Source organism: Rhea pennata, chromosome 17 (assembly GCF_028389875.1).
Source record: "Rhea pennata isolate bPtePen1 chromosome 17, bPtePen1.pri, whole genome shotgun sequence".
Lineage (NCBI taxonomy): Eukaryota > Metazoa > Chordata > Aves > Rheiformes > Rheidae > Rhea > Rhea pennata.
This window is the reverse complement of record NC_084679.1, coordinates 2,477,117-2,503,968: the sequence shown is the minus strand read 5'-3', so window position 1 is coordinate 2,503,968 and position 26,852 is coordinate 2,477,117. Positions and strand designations below refer to the sequence as shown.

The 26,852-nt window shown below is 35.8% G+C and overlaps 1 protein-coding gene across 3 annotated transcripts in view; it reads right to left on the bottom strand.

Annotated features, from left to right (window-relative positions):
• HECTD4 (HECT domain E3 ubiquitin protein ligase 4) overlaps positions 1-26,852 on the bottom strand; it is a 75,694-nt gene that overhangs the window by 25,818 nt on the left and 23,024 nt on the right. The window contains exons 12-51 of one of the 3 annotated variants that reach the window (XM_062589758.1): positions 26,393-26,625; positions 25,748-25,893; positions 24,757-24,827; positions 23,976-24,081; positions 23,155-23,275; positions 22,025-22,153; positions 20,659-20,783; positions 19,413-19,566; positions 19,005-19,105; positions 18,066-18,264; positions 16,845-16,991; positions 15,563-15,667; positions 14,629-14,792; positions 14,007-14,240; positions 13,586-13,778; positions 13,331-13,435; positions 13,144-13,232; positions 12,384-12,559; positions 11,764-11,899; positions 11,478-11,619; positions 11,200-11,366; positions 10,450-10,596; positions 9,954-10,138; positions 9,535-9,688; positions 8,903-9,183; positions 8,394-8,583; positions 7,276-7,357; positions 6,422-6,624; positions 6,103-6,238; positions 5,245-5,427; positions 4,795-4,965; positions 4,260-4,429; positions 3,718-3,833; positions 2,741-2,844; positions 2,310-2,471; positions 2,026-2,174; positions 1,672-1,751; positions 1,387-1,550; positions 614-851; positions 29-165 (exon numbers count right to left, since the gene is read on the bottom strand). In XM_062589758.1, the coding sequence (XP_062445742.1) occupies positions 29-165; positions 614-851; positions 1,387-1,550; positions 1,672-1,751; positions 2,026-2,174; positions 2,310-2,471; positions 2,741-2,844; positions 3,718-3,833; positions 4,260-4,429; positions 4,795-4,965; positions 5,245-5,427; positions 6,103-6,238; positions 6,422-6,624; positions 7,276-7,357; positions 8,394-8,583; positions 8,903-9,183; positions 9,535-9,688; positions 9,954-10,138; positions 10,450-10,596; positions 11,200-11,366; positions 11,478-11,619; positions 11,764-11,899; positions 12,384-12,559; positions 13,144-13,232; positions 13,331-13,435; positions 13,586-13,778; positions 14,007-14,240; positions 14,629-14,792; positions 15,563-15,667; positions 16,845-16,991; positions 18,066-18,264; positions 19,005-19,105; positions 19,413-19,566; positions 20,659-20,783; positions 22,025-22,153; positions 23,155-23,275; positions 23,976-24,081; positions 24,757-24,827; positions 25,748-25,893; positions 26,393-26,625 (6,095 nt within the window). The remainder of the gene's footprint in view (positions 1-28; positions 166-613; positions 852-1,386; positions 1,551-1,671; positions 1,752-2,025; positions 2,175-2,309; positions 2,472-2,740; positions 2,845-3,717; positions 3,834-4,259; positions 4,430-4,794; positions 4,966-5,244; positions 5,428-6,102; positions 6,239-6,421; positions 6,625-7,275; positions 7,358-8,393; positions 8,584-8,902; positions 9,184-9,534; positions 9,689-9,953; positions 10,139-10,449; positions 10,597-11,199; positions 11,367-11,477; positions 11,620-11,763; positions 11,900-12,383; positions 12,560-13,143; positions 13,233-13,330; positions 13,436-13,585; positions 13,779-14,006; positions 14,241-14,628; positions 14,793-15,562; positions 15,668-16,844; positions 16,992-18,065; positions 18,265-19,004; positions 19,106-19,412; positions 19,567-20,658; positions 20,784-22,024; positions 22,154-23,154; positions 23,276-23,975; positions 24,082-24,756; positions 24,828-25,747; positions 25,894-26,392; positions 26,626-26,852) is intronic. The other 2 variants (XM_062589759.1, XM_062589760.1) reach the window with 2 other exon arrangements.

Here is a 26,852-nt window from a genome sequence, read left to right as displayed (position 1 = left end):
TGCAGGGAGAAGCTGTCCTGCTACTCACCCGGGGAATATCATCGTCGTCATCATCATCACTTTCATCATCTGCAATAGGAGGGGGATGAGGATCAGGGCCTGATGTGATGAAGTTCTCATAGCTGAGTTCCATTTTATAGTGGCAAGATGCATCACTGTCATATTCTGAAAACAAAAATACAGAAATAATGATATCATAACATTGTAGAAGTAGTCAGCAAAAATACTCAGTGAGGTTCTTGAGACATACTGCATTCCATGGTCTCCAATCAGTTTGTTAAAATGTAACGCATTTTGACATATTGTAGTCAATTGGTTGATTCAGTCAGTTATAGCATCCAATTATATTCAAAGTCCTAATAAGACAACTTCTCATTATAGTTACATTACCTGAGAACAATTTGCATATCCATATGAAGGATGAACAAAACCACACATTTTTATAACTCTATGTAAAAATCAAATAAACATGTATTTGCCAATGGTTATTGTGCCGCTTTAGCTAAACAGGTAGTATATAAGACCTTCAGCCAGAACACACTTAAATTCTAATTAACTGGTTACTTCTTTTCCTGAAAGAAGTTTTAAAAAGACTTAGTAATCATCACTTTACGTTGTTGAGCTGTGGCAACAGCAGCAATTCTACAAGGAGGGCCATGGGTCCCAGGATCAGAAGCTATGCTGGTGCCAGCATCGTTGTCACTATCAGAAGCCATGGCAAAAGGCAATGCTTCAAAGTTGGCGCTTATTTCTTCAGCTAGGTCAATGCACAGATCAGCAGCATTCCTGTGAGCTTGTCCTTCAGCATAGGCAAACTGGCGAGATCCAAAGTTAGCACGGACTTTTGTGTTCTGAAACAAGATGCACATAAAGCATTAAGATGAAAGAATCAAAACAAAACAAAGCACAGTTTCTTTGTTCGTATTTTAAAACTCTGCCAAAAAGATAAGCTGATCACATCTCCATATCATATGGTTTTCCCAGCATTGTTAGCTACAAAACTGAATGCAGCAGGAAAAGTATTAAGCTGCCAAACAAACACTTTGAACTTTCCCTGCTTCTAGCTTCAAGACACAGAGAACTTGGCCAGTACACTTTGCAGCAGTATGTTTATTAGTATTCCTTCCCAAGAGCAATAAGGGTTATTGGTGCAGAATAATACAATCTCGTCTCCACTTTAGTATCCTGATGGGCAGAAATAGCTCCAGATAACAAAATGTATATGCACACTGGGAAGGGAATGAGAGCTCAATCTAACTGAATAAAGGTAAAAACTATCAATCTACTGTTCATAGGTACGTAAAGTAAGCTCAACACTTTCCACATAACATTTTAAATGCTTGTGGAAGAACATAAATCAAACAATGTATTTTTGTTAAAACTTGCCTTTTTTTGAATATGAACAACTGGCCACATTCCACCAGAGACATCTTCTAGATATGGTCCAAGTCGCTGCCCACAGTAAGTAAAATAAACTCTGCCTTTAGCTGGCTGCCCTGGAGGCGGTGGTGTTCCTTCTGTTCTTTCCCAGCCAATTCCAGCTACATCCCCTATAGAGGAATACAATCACCAAAAGAACATGATTCATCTGTTTTCTCATCCATTATTTTCCTTATATTTAAGAAATTTTCTGATTTTCCAGTTAAGCAAATTAGCTATGTTCTTACATACCAGGAGACAGAGTCACATCCAGTCTAACACTCTTCCACTGAAGCAAGCTGGAACCATTGTAATGCACTGCTCGCCCGTTGCTAAATAGTATTAGAAGAAGAAAATTAAAACCAGAACTGAAACAAATAAAAATTGTAACACTCTACCGCATGAAGCCTGTGTAGCTACAATATCGACAAAAGCAACTCAACTCCCCATATTCTAACAAGGAGATATTCAAGTTCACCATTTTATCCTTTCATTTAACATGTATACACATTGCCTACCACAATGTGCTCATAGCATTCCTCCCTAAGGATCATATAAATGTACTGAACAAGACCATGATTTTTAACATGCATGTCTCCAACATACTTGTGAAAAAGACATGTGCCCACAGGATTTGTCCAAGCACCATCACGTTTTTCTGCCTCTGTAGCAAATCCAAATGAAACTATTGGACCAGTGTCATCATCTGTATCTCCATAGGAGACTATTTCAATTTCCCAGTAAAATGATGGTGCCTAAAAATAACAGTCGAAATAAAAAATAGTAATGAATCATTCACAAAGTATAGATCAGGCAAAAAGTTTTCATCCTTTCTGTTCAAGCACTATTCAATATTAAATGACACAAATTGTACTGTTGTCAGTTCTTACCTGCACTGGAACTGGCGAAGTAGCATAGATAAACGTGCCGCGAGGAAGTCCTCCACCTGCACTAGGATCAGCCAAAAACGTCACAGCTGTGAGATAAGATGAAAACATGCATGCCCGCACAGGGGGAAACACTCTTGATGGACTCCAAGTGATTTCTTTGGGCTGTAAACAGGAACAGAGCATTTTACCATTACAGTTGAAGTTATCTACTCAAATCCAATGACATTCTTTTATGAAATGCATACTTCATGTATATGCACACAGCACATGTAATTTCCATAACTGCAATCAGAACAAATCACATCCCATTACATGAAATTTAAAAATAAAAAACAACCATCTGACTCCCAAACCACAGGCAGACCCTCAGCATTCAATAGCTGGCTTCATTTGTGATATGTGGGGAGACTCAGCACCATTTCTGTGCTAACCTGTCTTCTGTCTGCTTGGAGTGGAGGAGGAGGAGGGCGAGCACAGTCACGATATAGCATTCGTAATCTTTCACACTGCATTTCGACAACAAGGAGCCTCTCCCCTGTAACAACAAATCCAACCAAGTCATGAGGTTCCAAGAAAATCAATTACTTAAGAGTCCAATACTTCATTTTTAAAAATAATAATCATATTATAGAAAGAAAATGACAAGAACATTTTAAAATAACTAATCAAATATCTCATTTGCCTAATAAACAGAATCAAGTAATAGCTTTCCTTGTGTTTAATTTATATTTGGTCATGTTAATTGAAAAGCATATAAAGTTCATTCAGTCAGCAGGCTTATGACCCAGCAAAAGCAGAAAGTCAAGAGAATGTACACCTACTGACAAAAAAGTGTAGGTTCCCTTCCACACTGCAGATCAAACTGAAATCCATTTCATTCCTACCCTAACATCCTTCGCTTCAGTCATTTTCCTCCACTGAGAGGCTCTGACATGTTCCTAAACTTGCCCTTGAACTAAGACTTCTGCTGGGCCCACTGCTTATCCTTAAACAAGAGGGAAGGAAGTCAAGAGCTGAACAAGGAATATATGACAACATTGTAAAAAACAGCAAAAAGATCATAAATAGAAAACATATGATTATATCAAGGAATACAGAGCAGGTTACACTAGAAGCAAGACCAACGAAGAGATTTTGGAAGCATAGCACCAGACAGTTAGTCCTGTCTTCTGTGATAATAGCATAGTTATCTTCTAGTCTAACTCTTATACCTAATTTTTAAATGACTTAGTCTGATTATTAGCTACTCTTACATTAACAGCTGCAACTATGCCAACACATGCTGTATTGTGCCAGCTATCATAAACTTGAAGTAGCTGAAGGACAAAACATTGAAATGGTATTAAAAGCTGCTATGTCTCTACACTGAATATGACCGTGAAGCTGCAAGGATGTGTTGAATACCTACCAGGGCTGCACTCCTGTGCTACCAAATTAAGAACTTCTACAGCAGCTGGACACTGTTGAATAAATTCTTCACAGAACGAGCTGTCTTCTAATAGCTGAGCCATCACCAGGCATGCTCTTAATGTAAAAATAATTTATTTAAAGCATTACAAAAGTGTATGCTGAATTCAAAGTTATCTTCACATGTACTGAATTCAAGACTATTTTTAAAAGGAAGAACGTCAACTGATATATTTCTTTGTTTAGTTGCTCAGCTATCCATTGGAACTTCCACAACACCTTTCCCCTGCTTCATAGTATTTGCTCATATGAAGCATTTGCTCAATGTATTGCCAGTTTTACAGGACACATCTCACTTCTGGTGCTCTTTTAACAACATGCAGACACTAAGCTTAAAGAAGCAAAGAGAATTTTTACATTGTCCCCTTCTGTCATAAGCCAATATTGACAGAGGACAAAAACAAGAAGGCATGCAGTTTTCTTAAACATGTTTTGTACAACATCACAACAGACTGAAGTGTTGCACAAAAAACAACAACTCACCTAGTTCTTATTTCAGCAAGAAGCCGGACCACTGCCATTACTGGAGTTGAGCCATCTCCTGTTGCAGGAAGTGAGGTGTGAATAGATAGACTTCCCTCCTGAGGAAGCAACATGGACTGGACTGCCTGTACTACCTTCTCAGTAATGGACAGTTTATGAAGAGGCAATGCCTGATGGTGGGGGGGCACGGTAAAAAGTTAAATTCAAGTAGTTAGTTTCTAAGAAATGAGGGTGTTTTATTACCTGGAGTTAATTCTCATTTTGTACTATTACAAAAACAGCAAACACAAGCCAAAAAAGAAAACACACCACAGTATGCAATGGAACATCTTTAAGCACTGAAAGATGAATATTCACGTAACTTGGTTGAGAACTTAAATACAGGTATTGTTAAGAGTTGTTTAAAATAATAAGTCGTCTTTAATCAAAGATGAAACAGGCCTTTTAAAGGTTGCAGATTAATTGCCAGTATACTGTGACCAAAAAAAAATAAAATCATATTATACTTAATATTGGATTCTTAAAACTACCGTACCTCAGATCTTGGAACACAGAGCCTAGATAATGGAATAGTTAACGTGTCTGATGCTTGTGAGGTCTTTCTACCGTCTACACTGGTAGGTGGAAATTTGACCGTTGCTATACCTTCTTGTTCATTAATAGATGCCACCATTCCAATGCTTCCTGCTATTCCTCTACCTAAAACCTAAAACCAAAGAAGGTCTGCGTAAGCTTTAGAGCTTCACAAATAAGAAACTGAGTGTTTAACACTGTGCACCAACTCAACACAAAGTTACATTTGGGTATTTTAGCAAACTCAGAAATAATATGCAATAGCAGTCTCCACAAATATTTGTGACACTGCTTCACAATTGCAGGCAGTCAGCAACACTGCTTCACAGGTATGCTAATGCGTGCAATACAATGGTCAAAAGCATCAATTCTCATTTAAGGTATAAAATGTAAAGGATGGTGAATTACCTACCTGAACTTCAGAACCTATTTTAATTGTCTCTTTAAAGCCACCCAGAGCACAAAGGGCAGCTACTGCCTGTCGAGCGATTCTTTGAAGTTTAGCAAGTTTCCTTCCACTGCTGCTCCCATTCTCCAAAATACTCTCTGCATATTTCCCAAGTTGTGGAATGTACATCAGAGCCCGAGACAGAACCTGAAGGGAGAAAGTAAAAATACCAGATAATGACTTCAAAGCACAAATCAAACAAAACCCAACACCCCAAGCCTCCAGCCCACACACAATCTCTGAAGAGTTATTTTTGCTCTTGAAGAAAATTACATAACTCATCATATTCTGAGTCCTCTGAAGTGGAGGACTCATCAAAAGCCAGCTCCATTCCCTAATAACTCTAAGAATCACAGAGATATATGTACAATCTTCAGAAAAGTCTTCTCTCAAAGACTTACCCTAAGCAGCAGATTATATGCTACAGGATTCAAAGGAACATAACAGCAAAGCACTACACTTTCCAATCAGTATTTTAGACCTTCAGAGGTCATAGCAAAAGGAATGGCAAAGGGAGAATAGCTACCTAAATAAACAGCATTGTTAATTATTGAGAAGAACGACAAGTTACATTTGTGCTGAAAAATGACAGTTTATTCTTTATTGCTGGAATTTCTTTTGTTATTTAACCCATCCCAAGATCTCAAGTAAATACTGACTATTAGAAAGGGCTGCTGCTATGCAGTTACATACCCTTGATTGAAGAATTACAAGCAGTGAAGTAGAAAGAACTATCTCAGGAGACTGCTACTAATTCAGTTCTTTAAATTATAGAGTACATGCTTGTTGTACAATTTCATACCTAATCCTCTGTTTGCTTACCTTTTCAGCAGTCGTCGTCCATATCTGAGCTGCATTTGATTCTGGCGCCATCAGCAAGCTATGTAACAAAGCAATCACCTCTGCTGCCATGCTGTTTGCAACATGACCACTGATAAATGGTCTCACAGGATCCGTCCTATACAGAAGAAGAAAACCATTTGCCCATTAATTTCAGAACAAGAGAAAGACAGATGCTTCAGCTGTTAGTAGCAACACACAACACAAAAAAGGGAAGTTTAAGAACCTCCAGATTATTTTCTGGAGTGTTACAAATAATGATACATGGAAAAGTAGAATCTACAGAATCAAAGTCACCTACCTGGCAAGCTCAGAATTCCTCTCCCTGCAAATAGAGGTTTGTGCAGTCTTCTTTTTGTCTCCAGTGGACAGCCCGCTAGTGGTTTCTGGATTGACAGTTTCTATGGGTGGTCCAACACTAACAATTAGACCAGACTGTGCCCACTTAGTCGCCTTCCGGAGAGCTGCAGCAGCTTCCTCTGTAATAACTTCACAGCAGCCACTCTGAAAATGAAATTGTCACATAAGAGAAATATTAACATTAAATGCATCTTACAGTGTGGCCAAATAGAGATAATGTTCTTCCCTCTGTATATGCCAAAATACCATAAACAGATCAAAACTCTCTCTTGTTTATGTATCAGCTACACTCATGAGACATACATTCTGTTTCTTCTCATCTACAAAGATATCAGAGATCAGTGTGGATTCACTGTTTTTAGATATTCCATTCTTACATTAATCGTATAGTTTCTCTTCTTTGATTAAAAGAAAGAAAAAGAAGAGAAAAACCCCCAAACCCCACACATAAGTATTTCTGGTATGAATACTTGAGAAAATGTCTTAAAATAATAAAGAAAATTTGGATGTAAATACACACTTTAAAATTCATACTATGAACTGCATTAAACACTTACAGAAAGTGAATATTACAGGTCCTTAAACGCGACCTACAATGGTTGGAGAATGCACCAGCTGAATTTTTTTCAATATTTGTCACTATTTACATCAATAATTTTGTTATGCTAACATATATGTCATGTTTTTAAACCAATATTTAATAAAGAGGATTTAATATCAATTAAAACTAAAAATTCTGACTGGCTAACAATTTTTAAAGGTGTTGAATAATTTCCTATTTATTCCATTTCTTACTTTAGTCATGTCTCGATCCATTTTCACCACTTTCTCCATGTTTGCCCCAGTTCCTAGTCGGAATGGGCGACCTTCTGAGCTACTACAAGTGTGAAAATAAAATGCATTAACTTTATTTTCTTTGTGGAAAAAAAGAAAACTCTGAACTATACAGCCCATTAATATATTACATGTATTTTTAAATGATTTCAAAGAAACCCTTGCAGATGAGTTGCTTAACAGTAACAGAAATATTCCATAGTTAAAAATTTACCTAACTTGTACAGTAATTTGCAAAAGGAATATGAGGAAGACTACTGAATGTATTTATTTGCATGTCCTCCCTCCTCTCCCCAAAAAGAAACATCATGAAACTGATTTTTACTGAACACAAATGCCTATGGGCTTTGAGTTAAGCTTTCACCTAGAAACACCCAACAACTGCACCTTTCAGTATCATTTTAAGGCACTGGTTCAAAACTGACTCTGAGCAGTATGTGCTCAGTATCCAAAATATGTGTTATCAAAAGCAAAGCTTTCAAAGCCATTTTTGATAGTTTCACATAATATCTAATATTATAACAAGATACTTAAATTTTTCTGATTGAGCACCATTTGAAGTAGCTAATTTTTACATGATCGTTTTTTGCAGATTAATAGGTTTCTATGATCCTCGGCTAGCACTTTGCAGGGCTTGTAAAAAGAACAAAGAGAGAAAACATGTCAAGATAGACTCCTATTAACTTCATCACACTCCCCTCCTCCTTCATACATCTGTATGCTCTGCTCTTTTTCAGCTTGTTGCTCTCATCATTGCTAAATCATCTTCCATAAAAGGGACAAGCTAAAGAGAATATTGTGATTTAGATTATTTCTGTTACTGCTTCACCACACATTCAGCAGTGGTATGCATTTTTATGCATTTTTATCCAGGTAACTGTATGCTGAGCATCAGCCCTATAACCTACTTTTGCATAATCTTATTATTTGTCAGTAAATATAACAGGATTGGGAAGACATTTTGCCTTCTTTCTTATTACGCCTACGATGTGCCTTTCTACATCTGTAGCACTAAAAAATGAACAGAAATGTAAATGCCTGAATTCATTGTCAATTCTAATCCACTGAGTTAAGATTACCTCAGTAATGGCTGAAGGACTTCATGGGATGACTGGTCTTCCCGTTTATGAATAAAAATAGAAAGTTTACCATCCACTGCCTCGCTTTCCTCTCCAGGATCTTTATCCCCTTTTATGGAATTTTTAGGGCTGGCTTTTGCCAAAGCAGTATCTGGTTCAGAAGCAGTTGGAGAAAGAACCGTCTGGCATCCTTGACACAGAAAGGGGGAAAATAAAAGCATGAAGCAAGCATTTGTTTTGAAATCTGCTCCACTAAATGATCTTTCTTGACCTTAGGTGTAACTACAAACAAAAATAGCCCCCCAAAGCAACAATAAAAACCCACATCCTCTGATATATTAAAACATCACTGTGATACACATCTTACTCAGAAAAATGTTGCATTAAGAGGCAGACAGAAGGTCACAAAAATAAAACCTTTGAATGCTGGGATCTTCTACACAGTTCTACTCAAGCCTTCTGTCAACACAAAATTTCTTGAATTGTATGACACAGAAGGATGCCAGTACCTGGTACCACATAATCTGCAAGCTTTGCTAACAGCAGAGATGCAATCTTGGAGGCTGGGTCACTGGGATCATCTTGTTCACTGTTCAGAGAGGGTACAGAGTAACTCCAGGGAGGCAGTTCCACATTTCCACAGTCTTCAACACTCATGAGAGGAAGTGCAGCACGACACAACTGGAGGATTATAAGGACCAGCTTTGGAGAAGGACGTTGATCCAAGAGAAGTGACAGCAGTTTGGACACACAGGCTGGCTGGCTCAGGATTGCTTTACCTATGTGACTCCTGGAAAGGGAAAAAAAAAAAGTGACCTCTATTGCAAAAAAAAAAAAAAAAAAAAAAAAAAAAAAAAAAAAAATTGGAATGTTTGATAATGCTCTTGAAATTAAAACCAAACAAAAATTGGTTATTTACAAGATCAAAAAGACTATTCTATCTCTAACGAGACCTTATCTGCAACATTTCTTAAGCAATACTGGATAGCACAGAGACTAAATACAAAGAACGAATAAGTGTCAGTTTACAGCCATGTTTTGAAAGTATTTATCTTCACTAATGTCAACAGAAAAAAAAATCCAAAAGAACTGCTTTCATACATAGAAAAAAAAAAATACTCCAGAGAGAAAAGCCTAGTACCTTGACAGGTCATTGAGAAGACTGAGAACATCTTGAAGCGCATCGTTTCCTGCAGCTTGATTACCACAACACTCCGTTGCCCGTGCAAGGTGATTAGTAAGTAGGCTGGAAACCTGACGAGCCAGACCAGAGTGAACTGCTTCTGTTGAACCACCTTTAAAGATAATGCAAGATTACACAATTGTAAATCACTAAGTCTCTCTCTATTTAAATAATTCTCAAAACTAGAGAGGACGAGGAGGGAAAAAAGCTAATTAAAGACTCCCTCCCATTTTTATATCCACTTTTAAGTTTTAAGAACTCAAACATTACTGAAGTCAGTGGTGAGTGAATGCCCTATTTTAGAAACATTTTCCACTTTTCATGTATTTGCACAATTTCAGAGCACACAATAGAAATATATTTGGCAGTATTCCTACCTTCTTCCTTCTCCCATTCAACACACCGATTGGCTAGCACCTGGAAGGCAGCCCAAGCCATGGTGGCCACCTTCTGTTTCTTAGTCTGTTTTTCATTTGAACCAGATTCTGTCTGGCTGCTTAAACTGCAGAGCCGGTCCATAAGCTGTACCAGGCCACTGCGTACCAAACACTTCTCTTCACTCCTATGTGAGAGGAGAAATTCAAGTTTTACCAAAGTAAGTTTTCAGTCACTACCTGCAAACACAGACTACTCAATGTTTGCAGTTAACTCAGCAGTTATTTTACTTTGCAAAACTAGACAGTTTTGTCTCTCCATTGCCCTCTTCACATCAAATTCTGTACTCAGATAAAATTTAAGCAGGATGTTCTCAGATACTTATCATCAAGAAAAGGAGTACATTTATATTCTATAATGCTTCTTCCCTTAAGGTAAAACCTAGCAAGGACAACTGCGGTTTATTTCTTTCCCTTTCTGAAAGGAATATGTTCATACCTTGTGTAAGGTATAGTGCATAAGAGGCCAATGCTATTTGCACAAGCAATTGGGTAGCGAGCACACAGTGAGACCACAGACGTCATAGTCTCTCCAAAAGCTTCCTGGACTTGTTCCACCATCCCACCACACGTGAGCTCTTCAATTCTGTTGGTAGTCAGACATTTGAAATCATGGTTTTCTAGGTTAAATGAAATGAAGAAACTTCCAAATACAGCTTCAAAAAACCCCCAAACATATTAAAACATAATTCATGGAAGATTTAGAGGCAAAAATCACAAGTTTTTATTTAATGCTTTCATATAAAATATAGGCAAATAAGATACTATTGTGGTTTTAGTTCAAATAAGAGTGAAATTTGACAAAACCCCAAATTCTTACAAAACAGCTATCAAATTTAGATGATAGTATCAGGATCAGCTAATCCAATACTAACATTTAATAAACATGAATGTAATATTAATCAAGATAATAACATATTCTAAATACATACTTGTGGATGAATCATGCCAATATGAAAGGAAAATTCATCTAATTTCAAAATATATATATATATATATATATATATATATATTTAAAAGTTCCAGCCTTTTACCCCGCAATGGCCAAGCAAGTTTGTTGTTCTGTGTACACTTCTGAGAATTTAAGCCCTGACAGTTAGTCACTTCTTACAGCTTGCCTTGGTACGATGAATTTACCATCTTGTACAAAGACCTGAATATTTAATTATTTTTAGAGAAGCAAACAAACCTTGGTCCTCCTTGAAGTACCATGGTCACTGGGCCTACAAGATGTGTAACGCCACCAACCCGAACAGCTGCAGTCAGCAACTCTCTCATATGCACTAGCGCTTGCTTCCTTGTATTCCCACGACGCCACCGTGTCTGAGCAGCTAGTAGAAAACTGCTGCTGGATACCTATGAGATATTTTTTTCTTTTTGTTAATGAGACAAACAAGATACACCTCCATTCAGTGTAAACATTTAGATTTGAAAATATAACAGTTTAGCCTATTTAGAATGACATACCGCTTGGTCAGGATTTGTTCCAATGAAAGCAAACAGTTGGCCCAATAAGACACTGTATGTGGGTTTATCTTTGCTATCCTCAATGGTCAATGACTGAAGAAGAGTGAAAGAGCTGCTTCTATGGCTGGTAACATGGCGTCGCCTATGAGAATATAGGATAATTAGATATGCTAGCTGTAAGTTGATCCAATGAAAATGATGTGCTACACTTGCGAAGTTTATGATGATTTTAAAAATATTCGTCATGCTATTGTAAAGCAGCTAAGTGGCATAAACCCTTGTATACCTTTGACTTGACCTAGCAAACTCAAGATCTTCGTTACCGATCATTTCTAAGTCAGATGGTGCCGACATACTGCGAAGAAAGACTGGCTGGCGTACTGCATGAGATATCACTTTTGTTTCAGATGCTGATTTACAAGCTGCAATATTATAGAATAAGAAAGCATGTCACTCCTAGTCTAGGAGGTTATTTACAAACTGTTTTAAAATTAGCATGCACATTCCAGTAAAAACTCTTAAGGCAGAACGTAAGGCAGAACGGGAAAGGTATTCTAAGCAAGAACCTGCAGCTCAGTTCAGAGGCCTTTCCTGTTTTTTTGTCATATGTTTTCAGGTATTATTTCAAGTTAACTTCTTTTTGACTAGGTTACATGTTTTATTTCAGTAATTCAGAAGATTTAAATTCCGTACGTTATGACCAAAAGCTTAATTTACCATCAATATGATGATTAGAAAACAAAGGCTCTATTTCATTCACTGTAAAGGAATTAATTTGATTTGAAAAAGTAAATTAACCAAATTACTTCTTAATTTTAACTGAAAGAAGAGTAATTTAGAATAGATTAAATATATCTTAGAAATAAGTGTACAATATTAACAATGATATATATTGTTTACTCATACCTGGAGTCTCTGTAGGGGTACCAGATATACTTCTTGTGATACCAGATTGTGCTGCAATAGTGACATGTAATAATAGCTCTGCTCTATTCATCAAACTCTTAACTAATGCTTTTGTTTTAGCTAGGGGATGAGAGGACTTCTGTATTAGTGAATTCACTTCTTGAAAAAACTTCTCCCTGAAATCACAAAAGAGAAAAATAAAAGCAGCAAATTCAGTTATATTTTAAAGCCTACTGAAATCGGGTCTTATTGTGAGAAAAGTTATTGTAAAAAAGGTATGCCCCTTATAGCTTCCAACTACTCTTTAGGCCAACAAAGTAGCAAATAGAAAAAAAGTGAAATAGTTTAGTCATTTGTTAAATAAGTAATAAAGTAATAAAATTAATACATTAGAAAAAATGCTTAATCAGATACTGTGAGGCAGATGGGAAAAATTATGGTACTTCCATCTCCATTTAGAAGATTATCTGAACTTCCCTATTCCCAAAGGTTGTTTTCTTTCTATATAACTACCAGCCTTTTAAAGAAATTAGAATATAAAACATTTTCAAAACTTCTACTATCAGTTTCTGTTTCACACGACTAAGTGTGGCAGTTACAATATGACATTTAAGTGCTTGTTTCTGTTAGTCTTTACATATGTATGCAACTTCAACCCTGAAAATAAACTTACAGAACTCACTGAAATTCCACAGCTGCTTAAAGTTGCCCACCTTTAAGTACTTTGCTTTAATGGTACACTCCACATCCAACTACTAACCTTAATGCCAGGACTACATTCTCAAGATCACTTCCATCAAAAGAAACTTCTTTCATTGAACACAGAAGTTCCAGTTCTTTCATCTTGCTCTAATCAAAGTGAAAAAAAAAAAAAAAAAAAAAAAGGATGAACATGTTTTAAGAGAGCAGCTGGAAGTATAAATACACATCACAGCAACAATGCTCACCTCACTGAAATGATAATCATAAAAGAATGGAACGTTGTTCTCCAGCTTCCCATGCATGGCATCATCTACCTCATTCTGCCATTTCTGTTCCAGCTCAGCTACACTCTAAGAGATAAAAATAACACTGCATTTGCTCATCTTAACAAGGAAATAAAGAGAAAAAAATTCCAGTACAATTTGTATTTCTGTTTCTGAAATGCTATTAATAAATCTTTATTCTCAACAAAAGAAAAAGTTGTGTATTTTTCTTTTTACCTGTAATTGTCTCTCCATGGCATTTAGCTTCTTAAAAGTCTCTCCCATAATTTTACAGAGTAAATCATATTCCTCTGCATGTTCTTCCTGATACTGGAAATTTATCAGGGACTGGAGTGCATCAACCAAATTCAAATGCTTAATCACACATGAAACTACCATCTCCTCCATTACTTCTGGCTGAATCACTTCCCTAGGGTTACAGGTAAAGCCAAATTGATTAGGCAAGAGTAACTGGCACACTTTGACAATTCATATTTACAACTCTCCAAATTTTGCATTCAAAACCAAGTATTTAGGGAATATTAAATGCCTACCATCAAGCTGACAGGCATCCTACATTCTTAGCATTGCCTTTTTAATTCACTTACTTTGGCACTAAACTTTTGAAACAAAATAGTTCGAAACAATGATTACTTACTTTATACTAGGTCTAAATTGAGGCCGAGCACGACCTGAAATTTCCCTGAGTTTTATCATGATTCCTGGAGGCAGCCTAATCCTAGGCAGATCAAAATAGTGTCCAACAGGAGGCACTAGAACATCAGAAGGATATGTAAATTCGCGATCTTCATCAATAGTAAGAGGCAAAGGAGAAGGACTTGGTGTAAGGGCTGGAGATATTACACCATTAGCCTCCACCTGCCACTGGCATCTGAAAAAACAAATAAATAAAAACAGCTGAAAAGGATTGTGGGTTCTTTTCTAAAACCTCACCTCTCACATTCCAAAAGATGCATTAGTCAACAATATACTACTACAAAGGACTTGACATAGCCTTATTTTGGAGTACAGCAATTGTAACTTGTACTATATATGGTCCAACCCTTCTCTATTTACTTAGTTCTAGAAAACAGAATCTCTGTTCTCTAGATTATTTCTTTACCTTTAGGCATGACAAAGCCATTGAACAAACTCTGCACAGAAGTTATGAAAGCAATCATCCGTAAAACATGGGACTTGAGCACAACTGTAAAAGCCATCCTCTCTCAAGAACCCCATGGGAATTCAGATATAAGAATTTTTTATTATTATTTATTTACCTTTGTAATAATTTAGATCTTAAGAGCTCTTGACAGGTTTCTTCATCTTTGGTAATTTCTGGTCCATTATACAATATTCGTAGCATAGAACAAGCTAATACAGAAAGGCCAAGTGCCAGGTCAACTAAGAACGGTAAGCCTCCTGACACATCTTCTGAAGACTCCTGTAGTAGGAATAGTGATAAGTTGCACCAATCAACCAAGAAGGAAGTCATTCTCTCATCTATTTTGAAATAAGACATATATCTTACACAGAGGGATACTGAAAAAATGCTTTAACAATTAAAGGCAATATAGAAGAACAAGTCAAGACAGGAAGGAAGGGATTTGAACACTACTCCCCTGAACAGAAAAAACCCCGCCCCTCCCTTCCCCCTCCTCCAATGTAAAATTATCTTTGGTTCAGTCAATCCTCAGCCTGCAGATCTGTTGTCCAGCAGACCCAGTCTTAGCTTCCAGGCAGTGGGATTCAAGTTTTTTTGTCTGATCCCAGCTCCCCCCACTATTCTCTACAGACTGGAACCATTATTTCCTCATTAACTCTGATTCCCAGGTTGTTACAAGGTACCCAATCTCTTCAAAGAGCTCCTCATCTACCGGCAGCAACAGCTATTAGACCTCATCCAAGTCTAGTGCCAACAACAAGAGATAGATAAGACATACTTGGTAATATTTATCTTCATAAAACCTTAGGCATGCTATAGTGTGTGCCACAGGGCATCTTTAGATAAGGAAGCAATATGTTTAAAATCTAAGCCCTTTACATTGTGAAGAAACATTTTGTTACATGGTCAAAACAAGTAAGTTATTACTGTTTTAAATTTCAAAAAATGAACTTCAACTTTGATGTACCTTATATCAAATAGAAATGTATGTAAAAGAGAAAATAAGTTTAAGCTGAACCTATGCCATGGAATCTGTCACATTAGAGTACCTGTGCTCGAACAGTGCAAGCAAAGCCCCACATAGCTTTGTCTGGAGTGTTGTGCTCACGGCCACTCCGCATTTCAAAGGAGAAGGTGACTGTATCTCCTTCCACCTTAAAATTTCAAAGAGGAGGAGGGAGGGAAAAATATATATAAATAAAGAGAAACATTTAAGAGCTGAGGCAAAAAAAAAAAAACTTTTATGAAAAGTGATTTTATTTTATGGATTTATTTAAACGACTGTTAACAGTTTTTATCTCCAGTTACACATACTGATTAAAGATCCTTCCCTTTTTGTGAGTGTATCTTTTAGTGGACGGTTTGATTTTAACTTTGCTGCTGGCTAATTATAGTAAAATAAAAATGCAGTTCTGCAACAAAAATCAGAATTTATGAAGTCAATCTGTTACTTGGCATGAATTTTCATCAGAAAGCTTTCCTTATTCTTCTGTAAATACAAGCAATGATCAACAGTTCTTTTCCTGAAGGTGAGAAGACAGACAAGTTCTTCAAGGAGAGGAAAACGTTAATGTTAATAGAAGACGCTGCTAATAAAACAATATAAAAATCTATTTCTTAAAACTGTTGAAATTCCATTAATTTTGAACACTGGTGTATTTGAATGAAATTGCTTTCCAGTTCATTACTACTTGTTCTCCCCTTTGAAGTTTTTTTTTGTTCTTGTTATGAATATTAGTCAAGTTTTAGTGTAGGATGACGTAGCACCACAAATACATAAGAAAAATGGCCTTACATAAAATCCAAGGGAATATATTGAACAAAGTTTGAGAGACTTCTATATCTTAGCCTTACTGCCAAAAGCATATCTAACGGTATACAAATACGTGGAAAGTTGCTATATCTACTACTTGTTATATCTGCGGGCTACCTTTAAAAATAAATAAATAAATAAATAAATAAATAATTCCTATGGCCCTTAAGAAAATATGTACAGCCTCAGATTCAATAAGAACTCCCACAAATTCTCATACATACTTATGAGAATAGTAACGTTGTTAGAGACCCCTGGACTGGAACATACTAATAATGAATGAATTCCAATTAGACATAAAAAACCCAATATAATCTCAGAAAGAGTAATAACAGGAATAATATACAGATGAATTTAATATTATTCCCCAAGGACATAACAGCCTACTTAAGAGGTGATCTCATCAACGATAAGCATATACTTAAAAGCTTGACCTTCATTTAGGGTTAAAATGGTCTCTGCACGGTTTCCAAAAGAGTCTTTTTTACGTGAAATATTTTTGGATTATAATACTGTACCTTTACTAAGTCTTTCGGCCAACCAGTTCCTAAGACACTACGGCTGCCATATCCCAGTGTATTGCCTCCATACTCAGCAACCTTCCTACTGTTTGTGTTAGGACCAGCATAGATCACCAACTTCAAAACATAAAATACACTGTTAGACTGTAAGAGAAAAACAAGAAAATCTAATAATAATAATAATACTTAGCACTTACACCGCGCTTCATATTTTCAAAGCGCTTTATTAACATTAAAAAGTCCTCACAACAGCCCTGTGAGGTGAGTAGGCAAGTATTATTATCCCCATTTTACAGATGGGGAAACTGAGGCAGAGAGGGAGTTGAAGTCCTTTGCCCAAGGTCACATAATTCAACAGCAGAACTGGAAGTAGAAATCAGGAGAAATTCTAACTTCCAGTTCTCATGCTAAGCTCATTAAAACATACTGCCTCTCCAAAGGTGTTCATCCTGCTCCCTTTAAAGTTAACGTTTTGCCAATGACTTCAGTGGGAACACGACAAGGCCCAAAATTTTCTGTAAGAGTTTAACTAGTAACTGGTGACATAAATATTTACGCATTTATTTATAAGCAAATCTAATGAGAGGTAATATCAGAGGACTTGTTCTACGTCAGAGAACATATAGCAACAATCAGTAAGCAGCACAAGTAGCTCGCTGATTAAAGAAAGGCAGTATGTGCCATCATGAAATGGTTGTAAAAACCTGGAAGAACTGGTATGAGTTAATGAGCAAAAATACTCCGGAGGACACTACATTTCTCCTATATCATAGCCACCACTACTTCCTCACATATTTGGAGGAAACTTTTCCTAATTAAGAAGTGTAACTACTAACAAAAAGTCCTTTTAACTTATAAATTTTAAACAGTGACAGAATCAATAGAGCTTATGTTCTGAAACAACATACTAGAAGACCAGATATATATATATATGTGCGTGTGTGTGTGTGTGTATACATATATATATATATATATATATATTTATATAAACATACACACATACCCCACACTAGATAACTAGACTATGGCATTGCCATGTACAATAAGCTGTTATCAATAAAAACCTCTGATATCATGTTCAGCACTGAGAGTAAGGAGCCATGAAAGACAAGGGGCAGCAAAGATAAAATGAGAAGTGCTCCTGACAGAAATGTACAAGAAGGAAAGAAGCAGAGAAAGAAAGAAAGGAAAACATGTTATAAATTGGCCATTGCTTACCTTATCATAATCATATTGTGAAGAACATCTGTTGTCAAATCTAAGATATAAACAACGGGCTCCTGGAATATGAACAGTTTCTTTAAATTTATAGTTATCCCTGACAGGATGAACTGTTTCTACAGTCTTCCCAGCAGCCCAGGGAGCAGGGATCTTCAAACCCGTAAGAAAACCTGGTTCTTCTTTCTCTTCCAGCATTCTGAAACAATAGTGAAAAATGAGTCCTGAAATTCAACATTTAGATTTATACTATATATTCAAACATCAAAACATAAGGTACTTAAAAAAAACACCTCTCAGTACTGATACATAGCAACTCAAAATATCAACTCCTTATTTCAGGCATAAGTGTATTGAAAAATATGAAAAACCTGCATAGCATGCACTACCCTGCATTAGAAATAACCATGCCAATCTGACATGTAAAATCTGAAGTCTCTCCTATGCTTTCCAATTACCAAATTACGGTTAACAAGTAGCAACATGAAAAAGTAAATGGTACTACACACCAGTTCTACAAATTCTGCAACACTGCAAATACAAAAATTCAACTAAATTAAACAAAACTTGCTTATCATACCTGTTTTTAAGCAGAAGCTACACAGCTTTAAGTTGAGACCAAGGATTTTAACACAGGACTAAAAATTGTTACATTTACCTTTATAGCTTAAGCCATTTAATACCTTTTCAATACTGTTTCAAAGGTGTATCTCTTCCTGCTAGAGTAAGTTGCATTTTCTCATGAAAGTCCTCCTTGGCTAATTTACTATTATAAGATGATCAATTACCTTTTATAAATGCTTTTTTTTTGGATCCCTAAGACAACGTTACAGACTATTACAACTTTGCCTCTCTTCAAGATTTATCCTACAGAAACAGTCAAACCAACATCACAGAATATTTTATCTCATGAGAAGACACAAACATGAAGCAAATCACCTCTCATCAGGTAACAGCTTGCCCTTCTGTTCTGATGCACCACTGGGTGAACTGCTCAGCTCTGAGAAAACTGGAGACTGAGTTTTAAGCAACAGTGCAGTCTGTATCACAAAATGTACAGTGTTAGAAACATGCAAACAGTAACTCATTTTAGGAATCTCAGTATTGAAACATATTAACAATTATATTGTATGTTGTTAATGAGAATTAATATCTATTTAATGCTGCATATTAAATTTGACTTGGTACAACAGCTACTATCAGCTTCTGTTACAAGCTGTTGAGTAATTTTTCAACTACAATTTGTGGATAACTTACTGCAGACAGCTGATCAAATTTTACAGCATTTTAGAAAACACATGCAACATCTTTTTCCTTCGTATACAACTGCTCACGTGAGGGTCATACCTGACTTGTATAAAGAACCAGCTGCACCAGCTGAGGCATCAAGGCATCAGCCATGGTAAGAGTCTGTAGATTTGGATGCATCAGAGATGTCAGCAGTACAGGAAGCAGATGACCAAGCATAGTAGCCTTTGTAATTTGTTCCAGGCCTTTTAATCTGCAAGAAAATTCAAGGTTTATACAGTAACAGCTATTTTCATAGATTATCATTACTGTTTTTTAAAGACAACTGTTTAATCTTCCAGACTGTGCAAGTAAATAATTCGAAGTTCAGCAGAGAACATTTACATTCCAGCACATTAAAAAAAAAAAAAAAAAACACTATCTGGAAAATATTAATGTTTCTCAAAGGTGTTAGCATCTCAACCTTTGCTGCCAGTTCTTATTAAACAATGACAGACTAAAACACAGTAAATCACGAGATTAATAATTATTCAGAAAAATATAAGCTCCTGAGATAGTATAGGCCTGAGATCAAAGTCCATACACAGAACTGTACTTGTTCAGTACATATACCAGGCTTTTACCTCAAGTAGTTTATAAAGTAATGTAAAAGAATCTCCATCTACAAAACGGTATCGGAGCATGAAACTCATCTAAAAAAAAAAAAAAGATCTCGAAAGGAGTTTTAAACTGTGAATATACAAAATTAATCATGCAAGCACAAAAAGACATAGAAACTGAAACACAGATAAAAACATCAGCATTTTTGTTTAATTAGTGAAAAAGTTCACAACTTTTGTTTACATTCCAATCTCAACATATATTTTTTGGGGCAAGGGGGAACGGAGAGAAGGGCCAGGGGCTACTATTTCATGAGACGTGCAGGATGTTACAGCATCATCCAAGATTTGCATTGGATAAAATATCCAGTACAGTTAATAGGGATGTAGTATTCAGGAGTTAAAAAAGATCTATCTTATTATAATATTCTTAGCAGGTGAATTACCTTTTGTTTTCAGTTACTCTGCTTATAAGTACCATTGGAACTGACCGAAAACTTAAATTGGAGGAGTTTATATTGATCTGTAGATCATCAAGCTAGTAGTACTGAAATGGAAAGTCTGATTCTAGAATCTTCAAGAGATCAGTGCTAAACAAATGTTACAGTAAGAAACAGGTCCTACAAATTCAAAGCTTGCATATGAAGTTACAAATAAAAAAATATTTAACGCTAACTTCTGCTTACACAAGCCACAAAAAGCAACACTTCACTATTTTGAAGTAGGCACGTTCATATTTGTCTTACCTTTGCTCTCTGTCAGAAATGTCACTGTTTATTAGTGCCGTAGTGACTTGTTGCAGCATTTCTAAGACTTCATCACATCCCGTCAAAATTTGTGTAGCAAGTGACAAAATGCTGGTCTTTAGTTCCTAAGTGCAAAAAGGTTATAAGATACTTAAATTCCTAAAAAACAAAATAAGAATAAATAAATAAATAAATAAATAAATAAGATAACTGAATGAAAGGATGGGATTTCCAAACTAAAATAATGATAATGTGACCTGGCAGGCCTGCAGTGGTAGATTCATCCAAGACTTAAATTTGATTAATGCTAAGCCCCAAAGTGCTGGGAGAAACTAGGTGCATATTACAGGATGCACATCCAGTTTCTAGAGGGAAGAGATCCCCAGTCCAGCACAGGAGAGCAGCTGTTAGACCACCAAGGTACAGCATTGGTGACAATATCCTAGCAGGTATGAGGATCACTGTAAAGAGAGAAACTGAACAATGAAAACAAGGATGAACAGGGAGACAAGGAAAGTACTAAAACATTCAGCATTTACTCAGCAAGTCTGAACAAGTAACTATAACTGCATCAGATTACAAGCATACAAAATCTCTAAAAACAGCTTAGCAAACAACACCAGAAGTTGAGAAGTTAGTAGTATTATAGAAGAACCATTTCAAAAACTATTAAAAAACAGCCTGCATGCTAGGATAAACTTGGCTTATATGAGCTTATTCAGCACTATTCCAGCAATAATATGAAGCACAACAACAGTTTAATAAGCCTTATACCAACAAAACTACCACTGTCCTCAAACCTTGTCCTCTCAGTTCCCTTGCCACAAACAAAAAAAAAAAAAAAAACAAACAAACAAAAAAAAAACAAACAAAAAAAAACAAACAAAAAAAAAGTGATGATTTCACACTATTTCACACAACAGGAGGAAGATGGCGCTACATAAGCTTTATAGTTAGACTGCAACAATCTGAAGCCAAGTAAGGCAAATAAAACAAAATCATTTTCTATCTAAATCTGAAAAACAAATGTTTCAATGTCTGTCTAAATGATAAGGAGAGGAAGGGAGGGGAAATATGTGCATAATTAATTCCTGACATGTAAATTTTCTGAAAAATACCTCATTACATAGATTTGGGAAAGTAAACATTTGCTCTCACTCACAATATAGAACTCAAATTGGAATATGGAGCCCAGAACAACCACAGACTCTAGCTGAAGAGCAGGAAAATAATGTCTACTGTAATTTAACTAAACCAAGAGGAAAAGAATTGACAATACAGCAGAAGTGGAACATACTGCAGAAAGAGAGGTGTCAGAAGAACACTGACTGCAGAGAGCCATACTGGAATAAAACTTGGTGTTTACCTGTACCTTCAATGTCTCTCCCTGCAAGGAGCTGTCACTGTCATCATTTTCATCAGGTTTAATCAAAATAGTGTTACTGAGTAGGTGGTTCTGTACAGCCATCAGATACCGCAAGCACGAAGATGCAGCCTTTAATATAAATAAGTACATTTTATATTATCTAAACCCTTTAATCAGCCTTGATTCAGCCAATCCTTGTACTTCAAAAATGTAAGAGAGGACTAAATTAGGGGGCAAAGGACAAGTTAAAAAACATTAACTGTTCGCCTTGACAATAAATTTTTGCTGACTTACAGGAGGCTTGTTAATTCAAATGAAAGAAGAAACCAGTCGCAAAATACTGAATTTTGTGAACAAACATGCAAAATATATAAGCATTAACATTTTATTTAAGTATGCAGTCATCATAATTATGCACTAAATGTTTGTATGTACATGCTTTGCAGGGCACTGTAATATTATTTAAATCATTTAATCTTTATTTTTCAAAGATGATGTCACCACAGAGCACACATATAAAGGTTCCATGTCAGCTGAAGCTAAATTTAATTCATGTTGCTGAAGATGATAGTTCCATGCTGCTACTCTTCTCCCATCTTCTTGCAACACTGGCCATGAGTTCCCTGCCCTCTGCCCTGTGTTTTCATACAAGTTCACATGCCTTTGCAATCAGCCAGATCAAGAAATTGATCCTGCTGAGAACATGTATACATACTTTTCCATTAAAAATATCAATGTTCATTCATTTCTGCCTGTAAACGATGATAATCCTGTTTGTATGAATCATTACACAATTGTAAAACGTTTCTTTTTTTTTAAAAGTTGCCATGAAGCTTTTAGAGTTGAGATACAAAAGCATACTTTCAAACTGAAATAGCTACCAGAGGAATATAAAAATAAATGCATATAAAAATCTGTTTTAGCATTTACTGCCTGATTTATTTTGCAGCAAGAAATTGTTTCTTCGTTCTACATATAGCATAAACGAGACATCCCTTTCCTGTATTTGTTAAGAGACGTGACAGTAGTGTTCAACTATGCTTCTATATACTTGAAAAACTAGTCGGATTTAAGGAGGAGGCAAAGAAGTCAAAAGCAAATTCACTTTTAACAAAATACATTCTACTTACAGGCACAGTTGAAAGAAGCCTTTGAAAGTCATCTTTAGATACAGTTTGGCACTTGGTGATTAAGACACAAGATTCTCGGACAACAATCTTGAGAATGTAGTGCAATAGCTCATCATTTAGTCTTTAAAAATGCAGGAAAGATGGGAAATGTTAACAAACTACCGTGCTTTTTGTTTAGTTCAAAATACCATGCAAGTGCAAACTGTATTACAAATTATGTGAAGCCCACCAAATGCCCACTCAACTTCAGACACAGAGAAAACCAAGTCTGAAATGTTTAACAAAATAGATATCCAATGCAACAGTCTACCAATGATTTCCTGTGCTGCTTATATAAGTCTATGTGATGTGTAAAGACTCCTAAAAAAAAAGAAAAAAACCAAAACAAAACCCTCCAACTTGAACAGGTACCTGAGACTGTCAATTTTACTGCTAAAAATTAACACAGTGATGCTGAGTGCTACGTCAGTGTTACACCATAAATTATCACCTGCGTTTACCATATGCACAGTGAACATCAGGGTACTCAAATCTAAACTTAAGCACACAAGTGTCCAAAGTTTCTCCTAATACCTCAAATCAACATGAACTCTTCTCTTTGCCCTCATGAAATCCTATATACAATGCTCACAAAGATAGTATTGAGTGTTTTGTGTGTATATATATATATATATATGTGTGTGTGTGTGTGTGTGTGTATATTTATGTGTCACTAGAATTAAGAGTATCAACAATATAAGAATTTTATCCAAGCTTATCGAAAGTAAATAACAGAAACATATAACATTATAAAAGTTTTTTAAAAAATTGCTTCATTTTACCTATAATGATCATCATCTTCACTTCCAAATCTGTTGTTCTGAAGCTGTTCAGCTAAATTAGTCAGGATAACGTCACGAAGTTGAGAGAGACCACTATTTCTCTCTCCTAAAATGGAATGCAAAAACTTTTGCAAAGCAGCATTTTACAAGATTTATTTTTATTTCCTCAGATATCTTGCTGAATATATGTTACTGATCAGAAATAACTATATTTACAGTGTAGCCTGATTCCTTGTTCATATTATAGGCTATTAAGACTTATTGTGCATGTAGCACTGTTTTAAATTCCAAGGACTTTGACACATGAACAAGTTACTATAAAGTAACAAATTACTGTGCATCAGCTGCTCCTGTATTCATGTTCCCATTTCATGGTGAATATAAGTAGATTATTACTCTTTCTCTGAGGACTAAAATTACTACTGGTTACTGTGTAATTATCAGAGGCTGCTGTAGATAATGCTAATTGTTAAGTAGGTGCTCTGTAATATAAGCTGGAAAAGACATACCATAAATACTCAGACTCTTGAGTATTCTCTTTCTGATCTTAAACAATTACTATGATTTTGAGACAGATTTCCCCTTTCTACCCCTAACATACACTTGTCCCTGCAGCCATTTAGAAGGTTGCTTCAGAATTGGAAGTACTCTAATCTCCTAGAAAAGGTTGGGTTTAAGACAAATATTCTGTACTGTTTTCTTTGCAGAAGTTAAGAAGCATTTTCACATTTTGTTTTCCGTTAGAAGGGCAGACTCTTAGATGTCAGTAAGAAATTCTCACCTTCAGTCAGAACCAATTTCAATAAATTATTGATTTCTACTTCTCCAGGATACAGGATATTTAAACCAGAGCTAAAGAAAAAAATAAAAGCATTATTTAACACCTTTAAAAATAAATGGAATAACTTCAGGGGACATATGAAAAATAGTGTCACAGAATCTCACTTACTGTCTCACAGATAGTGCTTTGAATTGCTATATAATAGCTTCCTCCAACTTAGAAAAGACACCTGCCATATCTTAATATACAGATCAGCGTCATAAAATAAGCAGCAGCTTTCTTCAATAAACTCTTGTAATCAACTATGTTGTTTTTTTGTTTCTACTGAAGACTTCTCCAAGAGCTATTTGCTTCCCTCTGTGAAACCCCACTATAATTACTTGTAAAATGATTGTGCTGTCATGTATACAGGAAACAGATAGACATTTAAAGAAAGGAGGAAAAAATGATGGCTTAAAAAACAAATCAAACAGAAGAAATGTGGTGATGGAGAGAAAAAAGCTGTGGCTCAAATATCCGTAAGAGACTGCATTGGGAAATGTAAGATCCAGTAACAAAGCAGCCACTCTTGCTACAGTTTTACTAACGAACGGCTCCTTATAAATGTCTTCATTTAAACTAAGCAGAGGATTCTACAGCTAGCACTTTTAGAACACCACAGCTATGCATAAATATCCCTTGTGGAGACATTTTTGCTTTCACTTGCATTGAACTTTGTCCTTACTACACTTTTAATCACTACCTGTTATTTCACTGTCATGAGAAGTGAACACTCTGCACTTCCCTTCTTCCACAAGGACAGATCAGAATAATTTTATACTAAAATGATCTAAATTTGATCATATTAATTTAAAATGTAATTGCTGAATACAATTTGAATGCTTTTCTCTTGTAATATTAAGCTTAACTTCTAGAGTAACCCAGGTTTAACGATCTTTTCCAGTAATTCAGATCTTACATTCTTTCTAAATTAGACACAACAGATATTTACCTAATTGCTAGACAGACTTCCTTCTGAATTTCAGCACAAATCTGGTCCCTTGGTGCCATCAGTAACTGCCAAAGTAATAGGCCTGATCTTCTGACAATATCTCTATTTCTTTCCGTTTGCGGGCTGAAGAAAAACTTAAAAACCACCTACAAAAATAATTTAAAAAGCACCAACAATATTTAAAACACCTAACATGGTGATATGAATATGAACAACAGTAGTTTAAGTCAACTCATTTTTTCTTGCCAGTTTCTCAAGCTACTTGCTTAGATGACTGGAAATCTCAGAGTCAGAAATTGCATTTAGCCTTCCAAAATTTTGAGCTAGTACCTTAGCAACAAGACAAGTCATTCTTCCAGCCCCTTAACAGGGAGGGAAAAAACAAACAAACAAACAAAAAAAAAAACATAACCTCTCTGGATTTTACTTAAATCTGCAACAGTGGCAACCACATCCACTTTTTAAATTAGAAACCTCAAAGGGGTATATAAAACAACCCACCATCACTTCGGTCTCCATTAAACTGAATACAACGGAGAAAAAAATAAACAGCGGTCTATATTCTAAATGAGTGAGGTTTTTTAAGTCTTTTTTTTTTTTTTTTTAAAGTGTTTATTGTGAAATATATTTAAGATGCCGTTGTACCTGGAAGACAACAAGGATGCAGCGTATTATACAAGTATCTCCATTCACCATAGCTTTCTCCATAATGTCACAAATACTGCTGAGATGATGTGCTTCAATAGGATGTTGTTTGCCCAGAAAATTTGTTATGGGAATATTGTTGCTGGCTGCAAGCAAATTGAGTTGGTGGATACACATGGCACCAACGTGGTGCAGTAACTGGTTAATAACCTCATTTGTTGTTGTTGCATCTCCTGGAAGAAGAAAAGAAGTTTAAACATCATGGATTACTGGATTACCATTTGCTTCTAAAACAGATGGTATCATCATCTCTAACTTCAGGGCTCCCCTCTACATTATAAAAAAATAATTACTTGCATCCTATTGTAACATGCTAAAGTTAGCAAGAATATGGAAATTTCAAGCATGTCTCTTCTTTTTCTTTTTACAAAGCTCATTAACCATGGACAGTATTTATAAA